Raw genomic sequence first — 18,664 nt, 5'->3', positions numbered from 1 at the left:
TAAACTGCCTGTTCTTAAGAAAATTTTGATACACTATTAGTGTAGTCAAATTGAACTACTAATTCTTCCCCATTTTCATCTTGCCTTCTCACAGCTCTATTTATTTATTTGAACAAGACATCCCTCAGCCATGGAATGCATGCACATTGGAAAGTCTGCTCTTCCCCTTGAAGCCAAGCTCTAGCTGCTCTATGGAGCCTTCCCTAACCCTGACTACCCCTCTTTCCCATCCAACACTATGACAAAAAAAAATTATCTTCTTTAGGTTTATTATTACATTTTGCATGAGCCATTCCTTCATACTTCTATATTCCAACTTACATCATAATCATTTGCTTATGCCTGAGGTTATCAAACTCACTAAATGCAAAACTCCCAAGTGTAGCCCAAACCAGATTAAAATGTAATTCAGAAATTTAAACAAAATAAACTAAAATATAACATATTATAATGTTAATTTGTGGTTTTCTAAGTCAGCATGCAGCCCACAAGACCGATTTCTATTTGTGTTTGCTACCACTGATATGTACTCTTTTGTTTAACTGGATGCCTTTCTTTAAAAGAATAAAATGTACATTTCCACATTTCTCCATACACAGTGATAGATATTTGGTAGATAAATGATAAATGGTAGACACTTAATCCTTGTGAAGCTAAATTATTTTCTGTGAGGTTAGCTATTGACTAGGAATTCTGGGGTTATGTAGAAATAAATGAAAGTGAGAAGAAGATAAACATCTAATTATTAATAACACAATGGCTACCTGAGAAATTCAAGTTAATTAAGAAAAGAACACAAATCTAGCTTGACATTAATATCTGAAAACCCAATGTTCAATTAAATTTAATTAAGAAGTATACAAAAAATGATTAAGTAAATGAAGACCACGAAATAAATTCTATCTAAATGTAAATTGTGATAATAATTTGTAAAGGGATAAGAGAAATGAGTATAATAGGGAATTCTAATAAATTTCATAATGTTGAACTACTAAAGAAGCTAGATAAAACTCCAGGTCAAATTCCTGGAAGTGATTGAAGTTTGCATAGTTTTGGTTGCATTAAATTATCCATATGACAAGAAAAAATTAATTCACTCTAAAAATTAACAGGCCAAATAAAATTATACTTACCCTTCTAACACCATTGCAAGAGAACCCAGTAAAATAGTATGAATTACATGATAAACTATTTCTGGTCTTTCTCCAATTCTACCATCTTCAAGAGTAAGTATTTCTTTTAGAGGTTTGCCACTGTGGAAATGAAATGAGATTTTTATTTTTTACAAATTTATATCTGAGAAATCAAGGACTTTTTTTTAGCCCTCTTTGAATCAGGTCAAAACTCATAACTCAAATTTAAACACCAAAGAAAGAAACATCAAAGATTCTTGGAGTTTAGAAATATCTCCTACTGGCCAATTATTTGGATCTACTAGCTATAGCCATTTAATCAAGAGAATAGATTTCTAAGACTTTTTAGATGACTTCCAGAGAATGCCAGCCGCACTACATGATGCCAACTAATCAAAGTATTAAAAAAAAACTGAGGAAATAGAATTTTGGAAAGCCGTCCAGATTTTCCACATCAGTTAGCACTCATTAGTGAATGTTAAAATAGATGATGGTTAATAGCATCATGAATAAAATTAAGTCCTTTGAAACTAAGCATTTGCAAAAGACTTTTTAAAGAGATAAGATGAAAATGTTTGTAAGGGCACAAGTATTAAATCACCTGCACTGCCAAGAGGAACAAAATTTACCAAACTTTAAAAGTTATAAACATCTTCCTATTAACTAAAAACTGAATATTAGAAAAATAAGTGAACTTCCTTTGCAAAAGCTTATTAAGAGGATAGACATTTCTTCCAATAACTTGAATACAAGAATAAAACATTGCTATTTCAAAAAAAGTTAATTCTACTCTAACTCAAATTAGATTATCTCCTTTATTTTTACTACTGAAAATGGAAACAGCACACATTTACCAAGGAAAAACTTAACCTCAGAATCGAGATAAATAATGGCAGTTACTTTTATTGCAAAGTCGATTCAACTTCTGAATGATGAGAAAATAATTTGTATTAAGCCCAAAAAGTTTCACTGCTTATTCAATGCTGAATTTATATTTTGATGTCAGATTTTGAGGGACTAAGATGAAGTTTCAATTTTCCTTATATATAATGTATACATGTATATTATGTATATATGTATTATATATAAGGAAAATTGAATATATATATAAAATTAAATACAGAATCTTACAATGCATTGAAGAAAAGAAAGAACTTAATTAACAATTTCATATTTAAGCATTTTACTAGACAATGGAAACCTTTTACAAAACATGAATTTTTACATTTATCTATGGTATTTTGGGTAATGATAATAACGATAGCCGACAAGTATATAATATTACATTTATGGAGTGCTTTGCATATATTTTTGTCTTCTGATATATCTAATAAACCTTTCTAATACGTAGAGGGTGCAAAGATCATCTCCATTTAAAGCTGTGGGCAATAAAGCTTGGAATTAACGCTAAATGCTCTGATCATTCAGGAAACAGGCAAGGAACAGAGCTGGGAGTCAAACTTGGGTCTTCTGAACCCATGCTCTTTCCCCTACACTCTGCTACCTCCTGGATACTTACTTGATTCTCCTAAAAATAACTTGTATCACAGAAAAAAGGCAAATAATTAAAACCAAAATATAGAAAGGCAATAAGGATGACTGCGTCAATCTCAAAAAAAAGTCCTGAGATGGAGCCTGCAAGGATTCTTGACAAAGGAGCCAATTCATTGTAAAATTCCTATAAGAGAAAAAAAAGCATGACAATGATCCATAAGTTTTCATAGAAATTGAATGTCAAATTAGCTTTCAATTAAAAATTAAAATTTAGTTCTCCAAATATATTTGCAATAGCGCAATAGTCTTTTTTTACACATAGCACGAAGGCTATTTTTCCAGAAACAATGTATCTGTATTGAATTTGAATCTGTATTTTATCATCTAATCACTCACTGAGGAGTTTTTAGCTGTCTCAGATGGAGTAAAACTATAAATCTAACCTTATCAAGATAATGTTCTAATCAACTGAAATAATTGACCACAGATATTTATTGATATAATGAAACAGAATTCAATTTCACCTTGCTAAAAATGGCTATTTGCTGATTTCAAATTTGAGGTTAAAATTTTTTTTAAACAACAGGAACCTGAGGTTAAAATGTTGCACAGAAACATGAAGCTTTGAATAAACTTACTGTGAAATGAAAAGCTGAATTTTAATGCAAACAAACAGGTTTTGGTCTTATAAATATGCATCTTTGAAGAGGGCCTTTTTCTGTACTCCTAAATCCAAGTAGACTCAACCAGTCAAATCCATCCAAATCAAGAAATCCTCTAACAACATATTAATATGTAGTCATCCAGCCTCTACTGAAGGGGAACCAACTACATTTCAAAGCAGTCCAGCTCACTTATGGAGAACTCCAATTGCTACTTTTTATTTACAAATTTGCCTTTTTGGAAAATCCATCCCCATTGCTATTTCTACCCTCTGGGGTTGAACAGAACAAGTCTAATCCCATTTCCAAATGAGTCTTTCAAATGCTTGAAGAGAACTATCAGTGTTCTTCCACAATCTCTTCTCTAGGCTAAACATTTCTAATTCTTCTGAAAGGAGTTATGATCTGCATTTCTGCAAGATGTACCCACACTAGCCAAAGTATAAAGAACCTGAAAGTACTGAAGTCTAGATTAAATCTTAAATTGTATTATTAATGTTATGTTTTTAAATATCTAACTACAATGGAAAAATAATTTGTTAAATTATTTTACTTTTGCACAAATAGGCTTCTCTACAAAATAAACAACCCAGTATTTGCTTCAAGGTTCTTGAGAAAAGGGAATAAAACTCAAAAGGGTAAACGAAAGAGGTGGCACTCCCACAATGTACTTGACTTCTGAGAGTTCATTACATTTGTCAGATTTTATGCAGAATCATGTACCTAGTATAGGAGAGTTCAAATTGCTTCTGATACAGGATCTTCTTTCTGGTAGAAAAGCTCCTCCTCTAAGTGTTTTAAATAAAAATCAACAAAGTAAATTTCTTCACCCAAGGATCAAACCAACTTTTCAGATGGCATTCTCAGTTCACTTAGGAAACATCCCACCCTAAGCAAGCTTTATTTAAAACTCTCATGCCTTTAATATTGGCCCTAAATTAGGTTTAAGTTAAACGTGGCACTTTATTCTTTTGAACCCCTCCCCTACTTATCCTATACTTTTCCTCTATTACACAAGGGAAAAATAGGCATTAATGTGATAGTGTTTTTTAAAATTACATCTTCTCTATATAAGGATATAACAGTAGACTTTTAAAAGATGAAAAATATCTCCTTAATTCTTCTTTGAATTAAAGTTTTCTAATTTACACAGCTTACTCTTAATTTTCTAGAGAAAAAGAAATAAAGTCAAATGTGAAACTTACTTAGTCATATTTAGTCCAAATTTTGCTTCAAGGAATTTTAACATGTGCCCATTTTCTTTGTGTGGAACAAACATCTGAGGGAGAACAGCATGATCATATATGTTAACATGTTAATATAAGAAGAATGAACATAGGAATAAGAAGGCAAAATTATAATAATTTTAGCATAAAAAAGGAAACACTGTTATGTGGATTCCTTTAAATTCTTTACCCATTCTTTGGAAATAAATTTAGTCCTTTATAGTTAAATTAGGTAATGACAACTAAAATTTATTAAGGAAAAATTGTAATCTGGTATGTTGAATAAAATGAATCAAAGTTGAAATAAACCAACTTTTCAGAAGGAAATCTTAGAAAAAACTCCCATTGTAAGACATCTTCCATAAAGAGTCTCACTACTTTGAATAATGTCCCTCAAGATAGTTAGGCTATCATATCACTTTCAAGACTTGTCAATTCAATCAAGTCTGATCAATCTTCGAATGAGAATTATCTTTTTAAAGATATTATTATCATGTTATTCTCTTATTTTTAGTGGACAATCATATCCAATATATTTCATCATTCAATCTATCTTTATTAATTTTTGAGAACTGCTTACCTTCATTACAATATTCAGCATCACGGTTAGTATAAATATCAAGTAAAAATACATCACTTTCACCATTCTGGCTATGCAAGTTCCTTTTTTCATATTCAGCTGTGAACAAGATTTTTGAACAAAAATATACATGAAATAGTTCAGTCTAAAAAATGAATTAAAAAATAAATCACAGAAGATGGTTCAGAATTACCTGTAGACATTTAGCAAGCAGTAAGGAAGCTACTAAACTTAATAAAGGAGATACCAATAAAGCTGGATTTTCAAACTGTAGTAAATATCCCAGGAAGAGGGACAACAAATAGATTTTATACACTTCATGAACCTGTAAGGACAAAAATAAAATCAATTCAAATAAAATAAGATGTTTTAAAAATTGTATTTTATTCAACATTCATTTTATTCTTTAAATTATTAAATAATTAGTTAAATTTTAAACCAAATCTTTTCTTTGATTTACCTTAGTTCAGCCATAACCATAAATGTTTGACTGAACTGAACCCTAACTTAAATTTGTTTCATGGATTCCTTCCTTGTAAAAAGATGAGATAATGTCATACTACGTAAATACCAAATAAATGTTTTTGTTGATAATGAATTGAATGATTTCACCTTAAAAAACAAACTCTTTGTATACAAAGGTAAGTTAAAATATAAGTTTCTAAATTAAAATCATTGGCAAGATTTAATCAGGATAGAGAGTTTCTAAAAATGGATGCCAAGTAAAGTTCATTTTGGAACCTTTTTGTCACATCATTGTGAAAACATGAATTTTAAAGTCTCTAATAGCATAACATCCTAAAGCTCCACTACTTCTAATGTCATTCCATGAAAATGGATCCTCATTTCGGATCAGCCCAGAGATCATACCAATTACAACTCTATTAAATTCAAACTCTACAGGAATGATGGGAATCTTGGATTTAAATCTAGCCTCAGACATTTCCTCACTGTGTGTCCTTGGACAAATCACCAACTCCAGTTGCCTAACCCTTACCATTCTTTCTTCCTTGCAACCAATACTTTGTATTGATTCTAAAACAGAAGATAAAGGTTTTAAAAAAATATTCAACATTCTAGGAAAAGAAGAAAAATTAAGAAATCTACCATGGGATCAATAGCATACCATACCTAAACATTAATAAAATTATTAATGTTTATTATTAAAATAAAATTATGGCATAAAGCAAAATATTTTGGGGTTTGATTAGTTAGAAATAGTCGTAAGTGGATAATCAGGCAAATGATGTTATGTTAGGGTTTCCTAAGTTTATGTTTGTAATAGTGATATTATTACAAAAATGTGAATCAGGCCATCTCCTTATGAAATATACAAATATTTAATTCTAGAAAAGAAAGTTAGACTTTTAAAAGCTACAGGAATATTTTACTAGGAGTTCAGAATTTGTATAGAATATCAAAAATACTAGTGGCTAAAACTGATCTGCTAGGAATAGTATGATTAGCAAGAAAATTAAATGTAAAAAAGTATTTCAGAGAAAAAAGAATCTTTCAAAAACTGAAAAGACTGTTTCTGAGTCAGGTGTGAACTAGATATTAGGTTGGCAAAAAAGGAATTTCAAGACTCCAAAGCCAATAATTAAAGATTCTTAAAATACATCAAAAGGGAAGAAATCAGTTTCGGCTCTCCCTTGAAATTAGTGAGGGGATTTTAAGGGCTCAGGGATAAAAAGGAAATTTCATGTGATAATAAGAAGCAGAATCTGGGTGAGGAAAAGCTCATATGCCATGAATGTTTCAAAGAGCTACAAGATCTTCGTGGGTATGACTTAAAAAAAAATATTTATTTGGTGAAAGGGGCTTGGAGAGTAAGAAAAAAATGCCTTATAACTGAAAACAACAACTAAATTAAAAAAGACTTAATGATGTTTCTTCACTGTTTTCACATGATTACTTCTGGTTATTCTTCCCATTCTCAAAGTAAGCCTTCTTCAAGGGGATGATCTTAAACTTCTAAGTGAAAGCAGGACATTCTGGACTTACAGAACAAATTTCTCTCAACTATTTAGTAGAAGGCATAATACTTTGAAAGCATAAACAAAAAAGAATATAATTATTTGGATTTAAAATAAAAAATTCAAAATATCATAATACCTTGTCTGCTTGCATGAGGGAAAATGAGTCCAGGAGGAATAGACAGATTGCTTGAAGAAATAGGAGATAGTGACTGTATTCCCACATCATCATGAAAGTATATGTTGAAGCACTCACCAACAAGTAGCAAAATCTCTAGGGAAAATAAAGAGGCAGAACCTAAATATCAGCACCATTCTTATTGATATCCAAGATCATCACCTTAAACCTGAGGCCACAGAATCTGTTTGGAGACCAGACCTGGGAAATTTTAAACTACAATAAACATATTTTAATCCATTTTACAACCACTTTATTGTTACTGGATAATAATGCTATGCACTGAGCATTTTCTGAGTAAAGAACCTTCAGAAGACAACTAGTCAGTATAAAGGCAGCTGGATATAGTGTAAAAAAGTCAGACAGAGCAGGGAAATCTACTACTAGTGAATCCTAATCTTAAAATGCTAAATGATACACTATTTCATAAAGTTGCTATCAGGAAAGCATTTTGCGAACTGTAAAACGTTATACAAATATGAGTTAGTTCTGTTGGGATAATTTCAAGTCAGAAAAATGGGGATAAGAGAAAAAAAGAAAACATGAGTAAGAATATTAAAAGATATTTTACTCCACCTACCTCCTGTACGCACACAAAAAATGACTACAAGATTAATAAGAATTTTTAAATTTAAAAGTAAAGAAAGGAGTAAAAGAAGGTAAAGGAAGAAAGCGAAGAGACTAAAAGCATTAGTAATCAAATTCTGCTAGTCTGACATCTTTCTTGAAAAGTGTAGTTTATTAGATAAGGAAAAATTGATTGCCCCTGAGATAAAATGGCATGATTTAGGCAGGTAAGTATCCATCGGAAGGCTAGCTCTGGACTGAGCTTAAAAAGCAATGAGATACCTATTCCCAGTTCTCCCAAGTATGACCTAACCTTTTTTAAAAAGCTATTATCAGAAACATTTAGATCATTTCAACTAAATATAGCAAATGGAAAAAAATATATAAATCTATGGTGTCTTCATCTTGTAGAAAAGCCTTACTGCAACACAGAGGTGACCTTGTGTCACTGAATGTTATGTCAGTGGAGTACTAGCTCTGGCAAGTTTTACCATGCTAGATAGGTTTTTAACTGCAATGTAGCAGACTATGTTTGCTTTCTGAAGACTGGCCTAGGTAGGCAAGGAGAAGCTCATCTTCATTAAGTAGTTAATTGGTGAAGAAGAACTCTTTAAACTACAGAAATCAATAAAATGGATAAAAATACAAAATGACCTTTAGCCCTGTTCAGGTCCTCTTCTACTGCTACCATGACATTATAATGGGGCAGAGAATGCTAAGAATCACCTAGTTATTATGATATTAATAAAAATTAACCTCTTTGGTCATAGCTTATTTAAGATAAGATCCTTATCCAGGGACTAACAAGGAGACAACTCTACTGAAGGAAATAAGTTCTTTCAATCTTAACTTTCTCAATGTAAATGAAACTGGAAGACAGAAGAAAGTTGAAACTAAATAGAAAGATGCCTCAAAAGCTCTTCCTTTTTGGAGAAAGAAGATGGCAGAGTTAAGTTTTTATCATGACTCAAAAGGCAAATAATAAAGTTGATTTTATGGGACTACTGACCATTATATCACAGTGTTTGTGATAAACATTTGTAAAGACTACCATCATAATGAAGTTATCTTACATGACAATATCTGCTTCAGGGGATAAGGAAGCAGAGAAAAACAATGAAGAACATGGTAAGATTTCCAAATTAAATAAATATACATTTTAATGACTGATGACTTCAATACATATTTGGACAGGGGAAGTACAGTGAAAAATATGCTGAGAAACAGTTCAAGAATAAGAAATGAAAAGGAAGCCTTCCCAATAAGACCAGGGAAATAAGGATGGCCATTATCACCAATCTTATTTAACATAGTATTAGAAATGCAATAGGAATAAGAGAAGAAAAAATAAGTGAAGAATCAGAATAGGCAAAGAGGTAATAAAACCATCTTGTTTGTAGATGACAGGATGGTATATGTGGAAAATCCTAGAGATTCAATTGATAAGCTAGTTGAAACCATCAATTTTAGCAAAATAGCAAGATATAAAATAAACTCACATAAATCATCAGAATTTAGATAGAGATAGAAAGAGGGAATCCATTTAAAACAACTACAGAGAAAATAAAATGCTGGGAATATATCTGCCAAAACAAACTCAGGAAAAACATATATAATTATAAGACACTTTTTACACAAATAAAGCCAGATCTAAATAATTGGAGAAATAGTAATTATTCACGGATAGGCAAAGCCAATACATATAAAATGACAATCCTACCTAAACTAATCTATTTATGTCATCCCAATTAAATAACCAAAACATTTTACTGATTTGGAAAAATAACAGAATTCATTTGGAAGAACAAAAGAATCAAGAATCAAGAATCAAAAGAATTAATGAAAAAAGAATGTAAAGGAAGGAGGTCTAGTAGTTCCAGATTTTTAACTGCATTATACAGCAATAATTATCAAAATATCAGGTACTGACAGGAAAGAAAAAGGTTCATCAGTGGAACAGGATGAATGGTAAAAGATTATAGTAACCTTGTATTTGACAAAGGCATAGATTTAGGTTTGGGGGATAACCATCATTTGGCAAAAATTGTTGGGGCAACTAAAAAGTACTTTGGTAGAAACTAGGTATAGAACTACATTTTATGCCATTCACTAGGAAAAGATCAAACTGGATACATGTTCTAGATATGAAAGGAGATATCCTAAGTAAATTAAAATAGGGAACATATTTCCTATCAGATTTATGAATAGGAGATGAACTTATGAGTTACCAAGAGATGGAGAGCATTGTGAAATATAAAATGGATAATTTTGAATACATTAAATTGAAAATTTTTTTAAAATAAAACAAATGATGTCAAGATTAGAAAGAAAGCAGAAAATTGAGTATAAATTCTTATAGAAAGACTCTTAGGTACAGGGTTCATATCTAATATATAGTGAGCTTTCTCAAATTTATAAAAATACTATTGATAAATAGACAAAATATATGAATAGACAATTTTTGGATGAAGAAATCAAAGCCATATATAGATACACAAAAATTGCTCTAAATCATTAGAGAAATGCAAACCAGACAATTCTGACACTCATCTCACACCCATCAGATTGGCTAAAATGACAAATGATGGAGAGGATATGGAAAAATGGGGATACTATTACACTGTTGGTGGAGCTGTGGACTTATCCAACCATTTTGGCGAGAAATTTGGAATTATACTCAGAGAGTTAGAATGTGTATACTCTATTTCCCAAGGAGGTTGGGGGAAAAGAAAAAGAAGCTATATATATTTTTTGTTTTCACCCAGCTTTTTTCTTTTTTTCATTTTTCATTTAATTTAGAATATTTTCCCATGATTACATGATTCATGTTCTTTCCATCCGCCCCATAAGATTAAAGAATCTATATGTTCCAAAATATTTCTAGCAGCTTCCCATGTGGTAGCAAAGAACTGGAAATCAAGGGGATATCCACCAATTATGGGTAAACAAATTGTGATATATGATTGTGATGGAAAACTATTGTGCCATAAAGAAATGACTAATAGACTAATTAAAAAAAATTTTGGAATAACAAACAGTAAAATGAGTAGAACCAAAAAAACATCTTACATAGCCACAGATTTAATAGTTGAAAAATAAATAGTAAATGTTGCCTGGAGGGAAGGGTTGAGACACTTGTAAATAAATTCTATTAATAAAAAAAAATTGGCTTTCAGAAAAAAAATGAAAGAAATCAAAGGCTCACAGACTATATACAGTCTATCTACCTATTGAGAAAGAAAGAGAAAAGGAAAGAGAGGAGAGAGGCAGAAAAGGAGAGCAGGAGAGAAAGGATGTCTTTGAGGGTACGAGAAAAGGGAAGGCAGATTTTGATAAATGACATTCTAGGAAAACAATGTAAAACAGAAGTTTTTACTGCTATCAGATTTAGAGAACTGTGTAAGGCTTGGGGAAGGAATTAAACATTTTAATGTGAAGACTTAGAGGATAGTAAAAGATGCTAAAAAGAGAAATAAAAAAGTAAAAGAGATATAAGTTTCTCCCTATTTGAATAACTTTAAATTTTGAATAATTAAGTTTAAATGACTTAAAATTAATGTAAAATCATTTCCAGTGGAAGCTTTCAAAGCATTTCTTTCAGTTCAAATAAAACCATTTAATTCATTTTCATCATTACTGTTTTCTTCAACATATTTACTATTGGTCTTTCTCTTAAAGAGTGTGTGATTTAAATCATATCAGTTTGGTCAAGCCAGGTTTCAGGGAAATTTAGTACTTCTTTTAGAACTTGAAAGTGATGTCACCATATACACACCCAGTTCCTATTTACAGACAACAGAATTTAAAAGAAGATGCTTGCCTTTAATTCTCCAAACTTATGCAGTATCTAGGTCAACTATCTGTTTATCTGTTTTCTCTGTTTACCTATTTATCTGTTTTCTCCATTCCTTTTCCAAGTTAAGACACAGTGACAAAAAACAGAAGAGTTAAATTGTTCAAAAATAGAAAGCTAAGATTAACATCATCTGTGATGTATTTGTGTATAATATGTGTATGTTTAATGTGACCAATGTATTTATTCTCTTATACTGCAAAGCTGAACTAATCCACCAAAACTGGGAAGGTGACAAAATTAAAGTAACATCTGTTGGCATTTCCATCATCCATTTATTAATGACAAAGTTTAAACAAGAAAGAAGAAAAGATTCTTTGCTTCATTGTTAAGCCATATTATACAAACATAATTATAACTCTTTCTGTCCAAAAATAACCACAGGGCTCCATATTCTGGCTGTTCTATTAGGATTATAAGTCATTCAACCAATGAAACCAATAGGTTTCACTGAATATTCCGTAGCATACCTAAGGTATATAACAGGGGCTAAGTAAACAAGAGATTAGCATTTTACCTCAACAGAAGTATTTATGTTGTTTTTCAAATAGCCTGTAAGAGCAGCAACTTGACATGCAAAATATGGTAGTGCCCAGTTTTCTCTTAAAGGAATAGAATATTCGATTCTTGTTGTATCTACCCTAAAATGAAAATACAGAAGAAAAGCCAAGTTAAGTTAGCTCTTTGGAATGTTACTACAATTAGAAACTACATTTGGTTATTAGTACCAGCCTCACTGACAACAATAGCTAATGTCTTTATCAAAATTTCTTAGTTCTTTACATGGTTGCACCTGAAAGGATAACACATCATTGCAAATAAACTTGATTATAAAGTATGTTTTTGGTGCTTTTAACCTATTTTCAGAAGAAGCCACCAGATTCTAATTGATGCCAATTCAGGGTCAACTTAGTGCTATTATTTTTCAGGATTACACTGCTAAGTCACCAAAAAAAAAAAAGAAAGAAAGAAAGAAAGAAAGACACACAGTAGTTGTGCTGGGTATTCTGATGACATTGTTTTCTCCATATGTACTTTAAGCTACCCTACAACACTGTCAGGAAAACAGTATGGCATAATGGATAAAAGGTAGACCTTGCTAACAGAAGCATCCAGATTCAAATCCTCCTCTGTCTGACATTAGTAGCCACCCGAATGTAGGCAGGTCATAATCTCTCAGTGGCCAAAGCAACATTTTTCGACTATAAATTATAGACAGATTGCTGAGTTGCATCTGTAGAGAGTGTGCCATTCCGGGAGTTTCTTACACCAATGAAATCAAAGATTTGGATCAAAACAAATAAGCATTCCAAAGTTATCCTTGGATAGTAACTACTCTCTCACAAATCCCAATCAGTGGAGCTGTGTGGCAGCAAGCATCTATGCTCACTGATATGGCACATTTTAAGGCCTAATTTTTTTATTTCTCTGACTAAACCAGTGGTTCCCAAACTTTTTTGGCCTACCACCCCCTTTCCAGAAAAAATATTACTCAGCCCCCTGGAAATTAATTTTTAAAAAATTTTAATAGCAATTATTAGGAAAGATAAATGCACCTGTGGCCATCACTGCTCCCCTGGATCGCTGCAGCACCCACCAGGGGACAGTAGCGCCCACTTTGGGAATCACTGGTCTAAATCTATGATTAAAATGGTGTAGGGAAATTCTAGTGGGGGAAATTCCCTTCTATCAATGTAGAACAGCAACTCTTCTACAATATATAGCCTTAAAGAACTGCCTAAAAAATAAAGAGCCCAAGTGATCTGGCCAGTGTTACAGTTAAATATCTGTCAGGGGCCGGTCTTAAATCCAGGTTTTCATTACTGACATTGACAAGTCTATACACCAAATCATGATGCAGTATCAAGCTGGGATATAGCATTAAAATATATTAAGTATGGCTCAGAGGTATTGCTGGTAAATATGTTCTAAGAAATGGTTGTGGCATTACAGCAAATTCAAGTCCTGACACAATATGGAATTTTAGGACACGCTGATGCTATTCTCTAGTGTACTTAAACACATGCTTTCTCAGGGAAGCTAGGTAGCACAGAGGGGATATAGTACTTGGCCTGGAATCAGGGGGGAATCTGGAATCAAATATGGTCTTAGATATTTCTTGGCTGTGTGATGGTGGGCAAGTCACATAACCCCAATTGCCTCACCTTTACCCCTTTCTGCCTTGGAATCAATACTTAATATTGCTTTTAAGACAGAAAGTTAAGCATTTAAAAAGTATGTAAGGTATTAAAATATATATATTAGCTTTCTTTACCCAATAAGTCATCTGCTCTTCACCATACTGCCAAATATACATATGAACCAGGATTTCCTGAATCCTTTCAATTTGGAAGCATCTCTATGTAGCTTCTTGGTAGAGATTATAAAACATCTATATCTTATCCTTCTTATTAATTTACAAGAGTATCTAAATTTGTAAAATGATCTATGATATCTTACATGTTTTGTGAGTGATTCCAGACCATCATTGCAATATAGAAGCTTCTTTAAGTTTAAGCTCATCTCAAAGATCTTTAAATTATGTATTATTAAAGTATGCTTTTTGAAAATTTCCTTGATATAGTTCAACATTCTTTTATAATCCATCATTAAAACTTTTAATGTGACTATGCAAAGTTTTAATACAATGGAAATCATCAAACACTTTTATGTTTGGAGAGAGGATGGAAAGGATAGGATACACATGAATCTAGGACAGGATACCATAAAATCTAATATTAAAAGCTATGTCACCATAAAATTCCATGAATATTTTTATTAACTTTTCCAGGCATGCTTCTAAGATTATAGAAATAAATTATAACAAATTTTAGAAGTTGTCATGGGAATCTGAAATTAACTATAGTATCTTTAAGATGGAAGTCCAAACAGAAATGGGAGTCACTAAACTCTGTAGAAGGATCCCTGCACGTCATATATTGACTTAGAAAACAATGTTAATATTATCTATTTTTTATTGTATTTTTTATTTATTTTGTTAAATATTTCCTAATTAAATTTTAATCTGATTTAGGCTACAGTCAGGAGTATGGTGGGCTTTGGGCAAATGTTTGACATTTTGCCTCATATGAGTTTCACTACAGTATCCTCAACAAGTATTTTTCCAGACTCTAATTATTGGCAATTTACTACATCATAAGGCAGCCTATTCCATTTTCAAAGAAGTTAAAGTTTGTCTTCTTCATATTGAATAAAAAATTTGCTTCCTTATAATTCCCACCTGTTGGTCCTAGTTCTCCCTTCAGACAAGATAATTCTAAAACCTCTTCTACATGACAATCCAACTATCTGAAGACATATTGTATGTCCTATAAATCTTTTTCAGATGAAATAAATTAATTTCTTTCACTGATCCTGATGAGACATGTTTTAAAGCTTCTCTCCTCTTCTTTTTCCTTCTTCTTTCACTGCCAGAAATAACCAAGGTCATAATGTGTTTAGGTAGTTACCTGTCATAACAATAAGAAGGCAATTCTATCAATGTCAAATATATTTCCACCTAGTACAAATTCTGTAACTTCTTCCAAACAAGATCTTCAATGGAGCTATCTTACCTCTACTCCTTGCTTGATAATCTGCCTTAAGTCTTGGTTCCTTATTTGTGGTGATTATTTTGAAATTTAAAAACCTACCTAATTCACACTCCTATTCTCTATTTCTCCCCATATCTGATTGATGTCAATTTCCTTTGCTAGATTATTACCTATGCCCTGTTTTCTTTCTCTCTCTCTCTCTCTCTCTCTCTCTCTCTCTCTCTCTCTCTCTCTCTCTCTCTCTCTCTCTCTCTCTCTTTCCTTTCTCTTAGAGATCTATCATTTCTTAGGAGTTAAATTATCATCTCTATGATGCCTTCTATATCTATATATCCAACATTTCTATCTCTCCTGAGATCCAGACCCATGTAGCTATCTGTTCGATGGACATCATTAATGAGGTGTCCCATAGACATCTCAAATTCAATATATCCAAAATTGATTTTTTTTCACCTAAAACCACCTCTCTTCCTAATCATCTTTCCAGTCAAACAGATGAGTAACCTCAGAGTGATTGCAGTCTCTTTTTACCTTACCACCCTTCAAGGTAAGTCAACAATCATATATATAGCAAGTGCATCTATGATGTGACAGTTATTGTGTTAAGTGATGGGGATTCAAAGAAAGACAAAAAAGTCCCCAACCTCAAGAAGCTTATAATCTAATTGGGAAACCAACATGCACCTAGCATAGGTTAGTGAAAATACAGAATTAAGAGGAGTGTCTTATTCAAGATACAGGCCAATGTTATCAGTCAGCAAAGTATGTGGAAGGGAGTATTCCTATGTCCAAATAGTTCCCATATCTTTTGCCATATCCCCACAGTGTCACATGTCTCCTTACTCCATTCACACTATAACCACCCAAATTAATTATCTTTCATTACCTCTCATCTAAATTACTGCAATAAATTCCAAATTGGTGTCTAGCCTCCAACTAGTTAACATCAAAAAGACAGTTTTGAACATGTTATCAACTCCCTTGCTTGAGAATCTTTAGAGATTCTCTACCGCTACATTATGATTAAAAAAAAATTCCACTGATTTTTAAATTTTAAAATCCTCCACAATCTGGCTCCAACATTACCTCTATAGACTTATTTCCCATTACTTGCCCGGATCCAATCAAACTGATCTACTTTCAGATGCCCACATACGACATTCCATCTTCTACTTATATGTCTGTGCAGGTTGCCCTCCTAAGAAGTTCTTTAATCTCACTTCTACCCCTTGGAATTCCTGGTTCCATTCAGCCTCAGCTTAAGTGCCACCTCCTACATGAGGAATTTTTGAGCCTCTTATGTTTCATGCAGCCTATTCCAGTCTCATCAAAATTACTTGCTATAAATTTTATATTTCCTTATCTGTTTACATGTCATTCTCCCAATTCATTTTTTACTTTGTACCTAGCACAGCAGCTGGTTGTCAGTTTTAAATGAAAAGGGGAGAAAGGGAACGAATATATCTATTTCTAAAAACAACTGAAAAAAATAAGGATATCTACTGAGACAAAAAACACCCGAATTACCTTTTGTTAAGTAATGGAAAATTATTTTCTTACCTATTAATAATGAACCATGCAACAGTAAGCATTCCTGCTAGCCAAGTTCCACTCATAACCCAGCTTGTTACAAATAATGCAGTCACATAAATTCCCTGCAATCCAAAAACTATACCAATGTAGAAATATACTGGCTCGATAACCTCCTGAAATAGGGGAAATGAGTGATGTTAGAATGGCATTTGAACTGCTGTAATACTAAAAAAAAATTGAACTACATAAATATTGGCAAGCTACAGTAATAATGCATACTTCACTACCAGTTGCTTGATACAGTACGCTGGCAATCAGTTCTGGATACAAAGTCATTTGTTGTACTGCATTCATAGTCTTCAGTGATACAGTTTTGTTGTTGTGTGTGAGCTCATAAACACCTAAAGACAGAAAAATTCTTCTCCAGATTATTTATTTTGCTTTTTTACAACCACATAAAACCATATGGCTTTTGGTTGTCACTCATAGGAGTTACTGCTAACAAAAATGTGTTTATATTACTCAGGAAAAAAACCTCTGCAAGTTAATGTCAAAATTCTTACCATGAAAAGTCAGGAGATGGTCATTTTATCACTAAATATCATTGTTCAAAAAATTTCACACCAAAGGAAAATATAATATTTAAACAACTAATTGTAATGTTATATTAATGACATTTTCACAACCTTGTTTGTTGCCTTTAAGTTTTACTCTAATATCTAAAAACCCAATTTCTTCAGTTATTTTCTTGCTACATACTTGCATGACAGCACATTTAATGGGCACCTGGAAGTATAACAAGACATTTCACAAAAAAAAAGTTCCATCAAAAAAGGATGTACATGAAGGAATAAAGAAAAAATAAAATACCTGAAAGAGATGAGATAGTTGAGTTCTACTTTGAAATTATGGTACATTTCAAAGAAAGAAAAAGTATGTATGGCACATTTAAAGAAAGAAAGCAAAGAAGCAACAGCGATGTCTTGACTATTTCAATAAATCCAACGTTGATATTACCTTAGAAATTTTTAAATGTTCAGGCTTTTAAATATATTTACATAAATATATAATCAATAAATAAACATTCTATAGTAGAACTATTTTCTAAAGCTGCCAAAAAGTAAAAAAAACTGAGGTATGTCACAATAAACAGATTCATTAGTGTAAAAAGTGACAGAGAAGCAAGTCATCCTTAAAGATGCTTTTCAAAAGCTTAAAGAAGTAGCTTTGAAAAATGTTTTATTTTGATCCTGGGAAGCCCTCTCAGTTCAGGCTTTATATCAAAATCAGGGAAGGGAATCTAAAAATATAATACTCTCCTTTATATTATTCATTCTTTTGCTGAAATTTGAGAAAGATCAAGAATTACCTAAAAAAAGATTTAATGTTCATTATAAGACCCTTATACTCAGGTGCTTTAATTTAGAAAATATTACTTTTTGTTTACTTCAGAAGTCCTTTAATGATTAAACATGTAAATATGAGTGTCATACCTCTTTCAAATGAAGGAGCCTTTAACATTTCTTTATAAAAGGAGTAATAAATGGCACTGTCACCCTGAAATGTGATTTCCCGTTCAAGCTCCTAAAAGAAAATCAAATTATTATTAAAATTGTCATTTTTTAAATTTCTTCCACAATCTCCCCATCTTCTTTACTTTTTAGAATGACTAAATATTATCAGGGTAGCTAGGTGGCACACTGAATAGAGAGCTTGGCCTGGAGTTAGAAAGACTCATCTTCTTGAGTTCAAGTCTGACTTCAGACACTTACTAGTGAGTGTGGGCAAGTCACTTAACCCTGTCTGCCTTGGTTTCTTCATCTGTAAAATGAGTTGGAGAAGGAAATGCCAAAAAAAACCAAATGAGGTCATAAAAATTTAGATACATCTGAAAAATGACTGAACAAA

General features: G+C 32.0%; 1 protein-coding gene across 1 annotated transcript in view; it reads right to left on the bottom strand.

Moving 5' to 3' along the window:
• DPY19L4 (dpy-19 like 4) overlaps positions 1 to 18,664 on the bottom strand; it is a 58,653-nt gene that overhangs the window by 26,722 nt on the left and 13,267 nt on the right. The window contains exons 4-13 of the mRNA XM_044668440.1: positions 18,250 to 18,340; positions 17,036 to 17,157; positions 16,784 to 16,929; positions 12,187 to 12,310; positions 7,211 to 7,345; positions 5,289 to 5,420; positions 5,096 to 5,194; positions 4,495 to 4,568; positions 2,653 to 2,811; positions 1,134 to 1,253 (exon numbers count right to left, since the gene is read on the bottom strand). Coding sequence (XP_044524375.1) covers positions 1,134 to 1,253; positions 2,653 to 2,811; positions 4,495 to 4,568; positions 5,096 to 5,194; positions 5,289 to 5,420; positions 7,211 to 7,345; positions 12,187 to 12,310; positions 16,784 to 16,929; positions 17,036 to 17,157; positions 18,250 to 18,340 — 1,202 coding nt within the window. The remainder of the gene's footprint in view (positions 1 to 1,133; positions 1,254 to 2,652; positions 2,812 to 4,494; positions 4,569 to 5,095; positions 5,195 to 5,288; positions 5,421 to 7,210; positions 7,346 to 12,186; positions 12,311 to 16,783; positions 16,930 to 17,035; positions 17,158 to 18,249; positions 18,341 to 18,664) is intronic.

This window comes from Gracilinanus agilis, chromosome 1 (assembly GCF_016433145.1).
Source record: "Gracilinanus agilis isolate LMUSP501 chromosome 1, AgileGrace, whole genome shotgun sequence".
In the NCBI taxonomy this organism is placed as follows: Eukaryota; Metazoa; Chordata; class Mammalia; order Didelphimorphia; family Didelphidae; genus Gracilinanus; species Gracilinanus agilis.
Note: the sequence above shows the minus strand (reverse complement) of the source record. Positions and strands in the feature narration are given on the sequence as shown.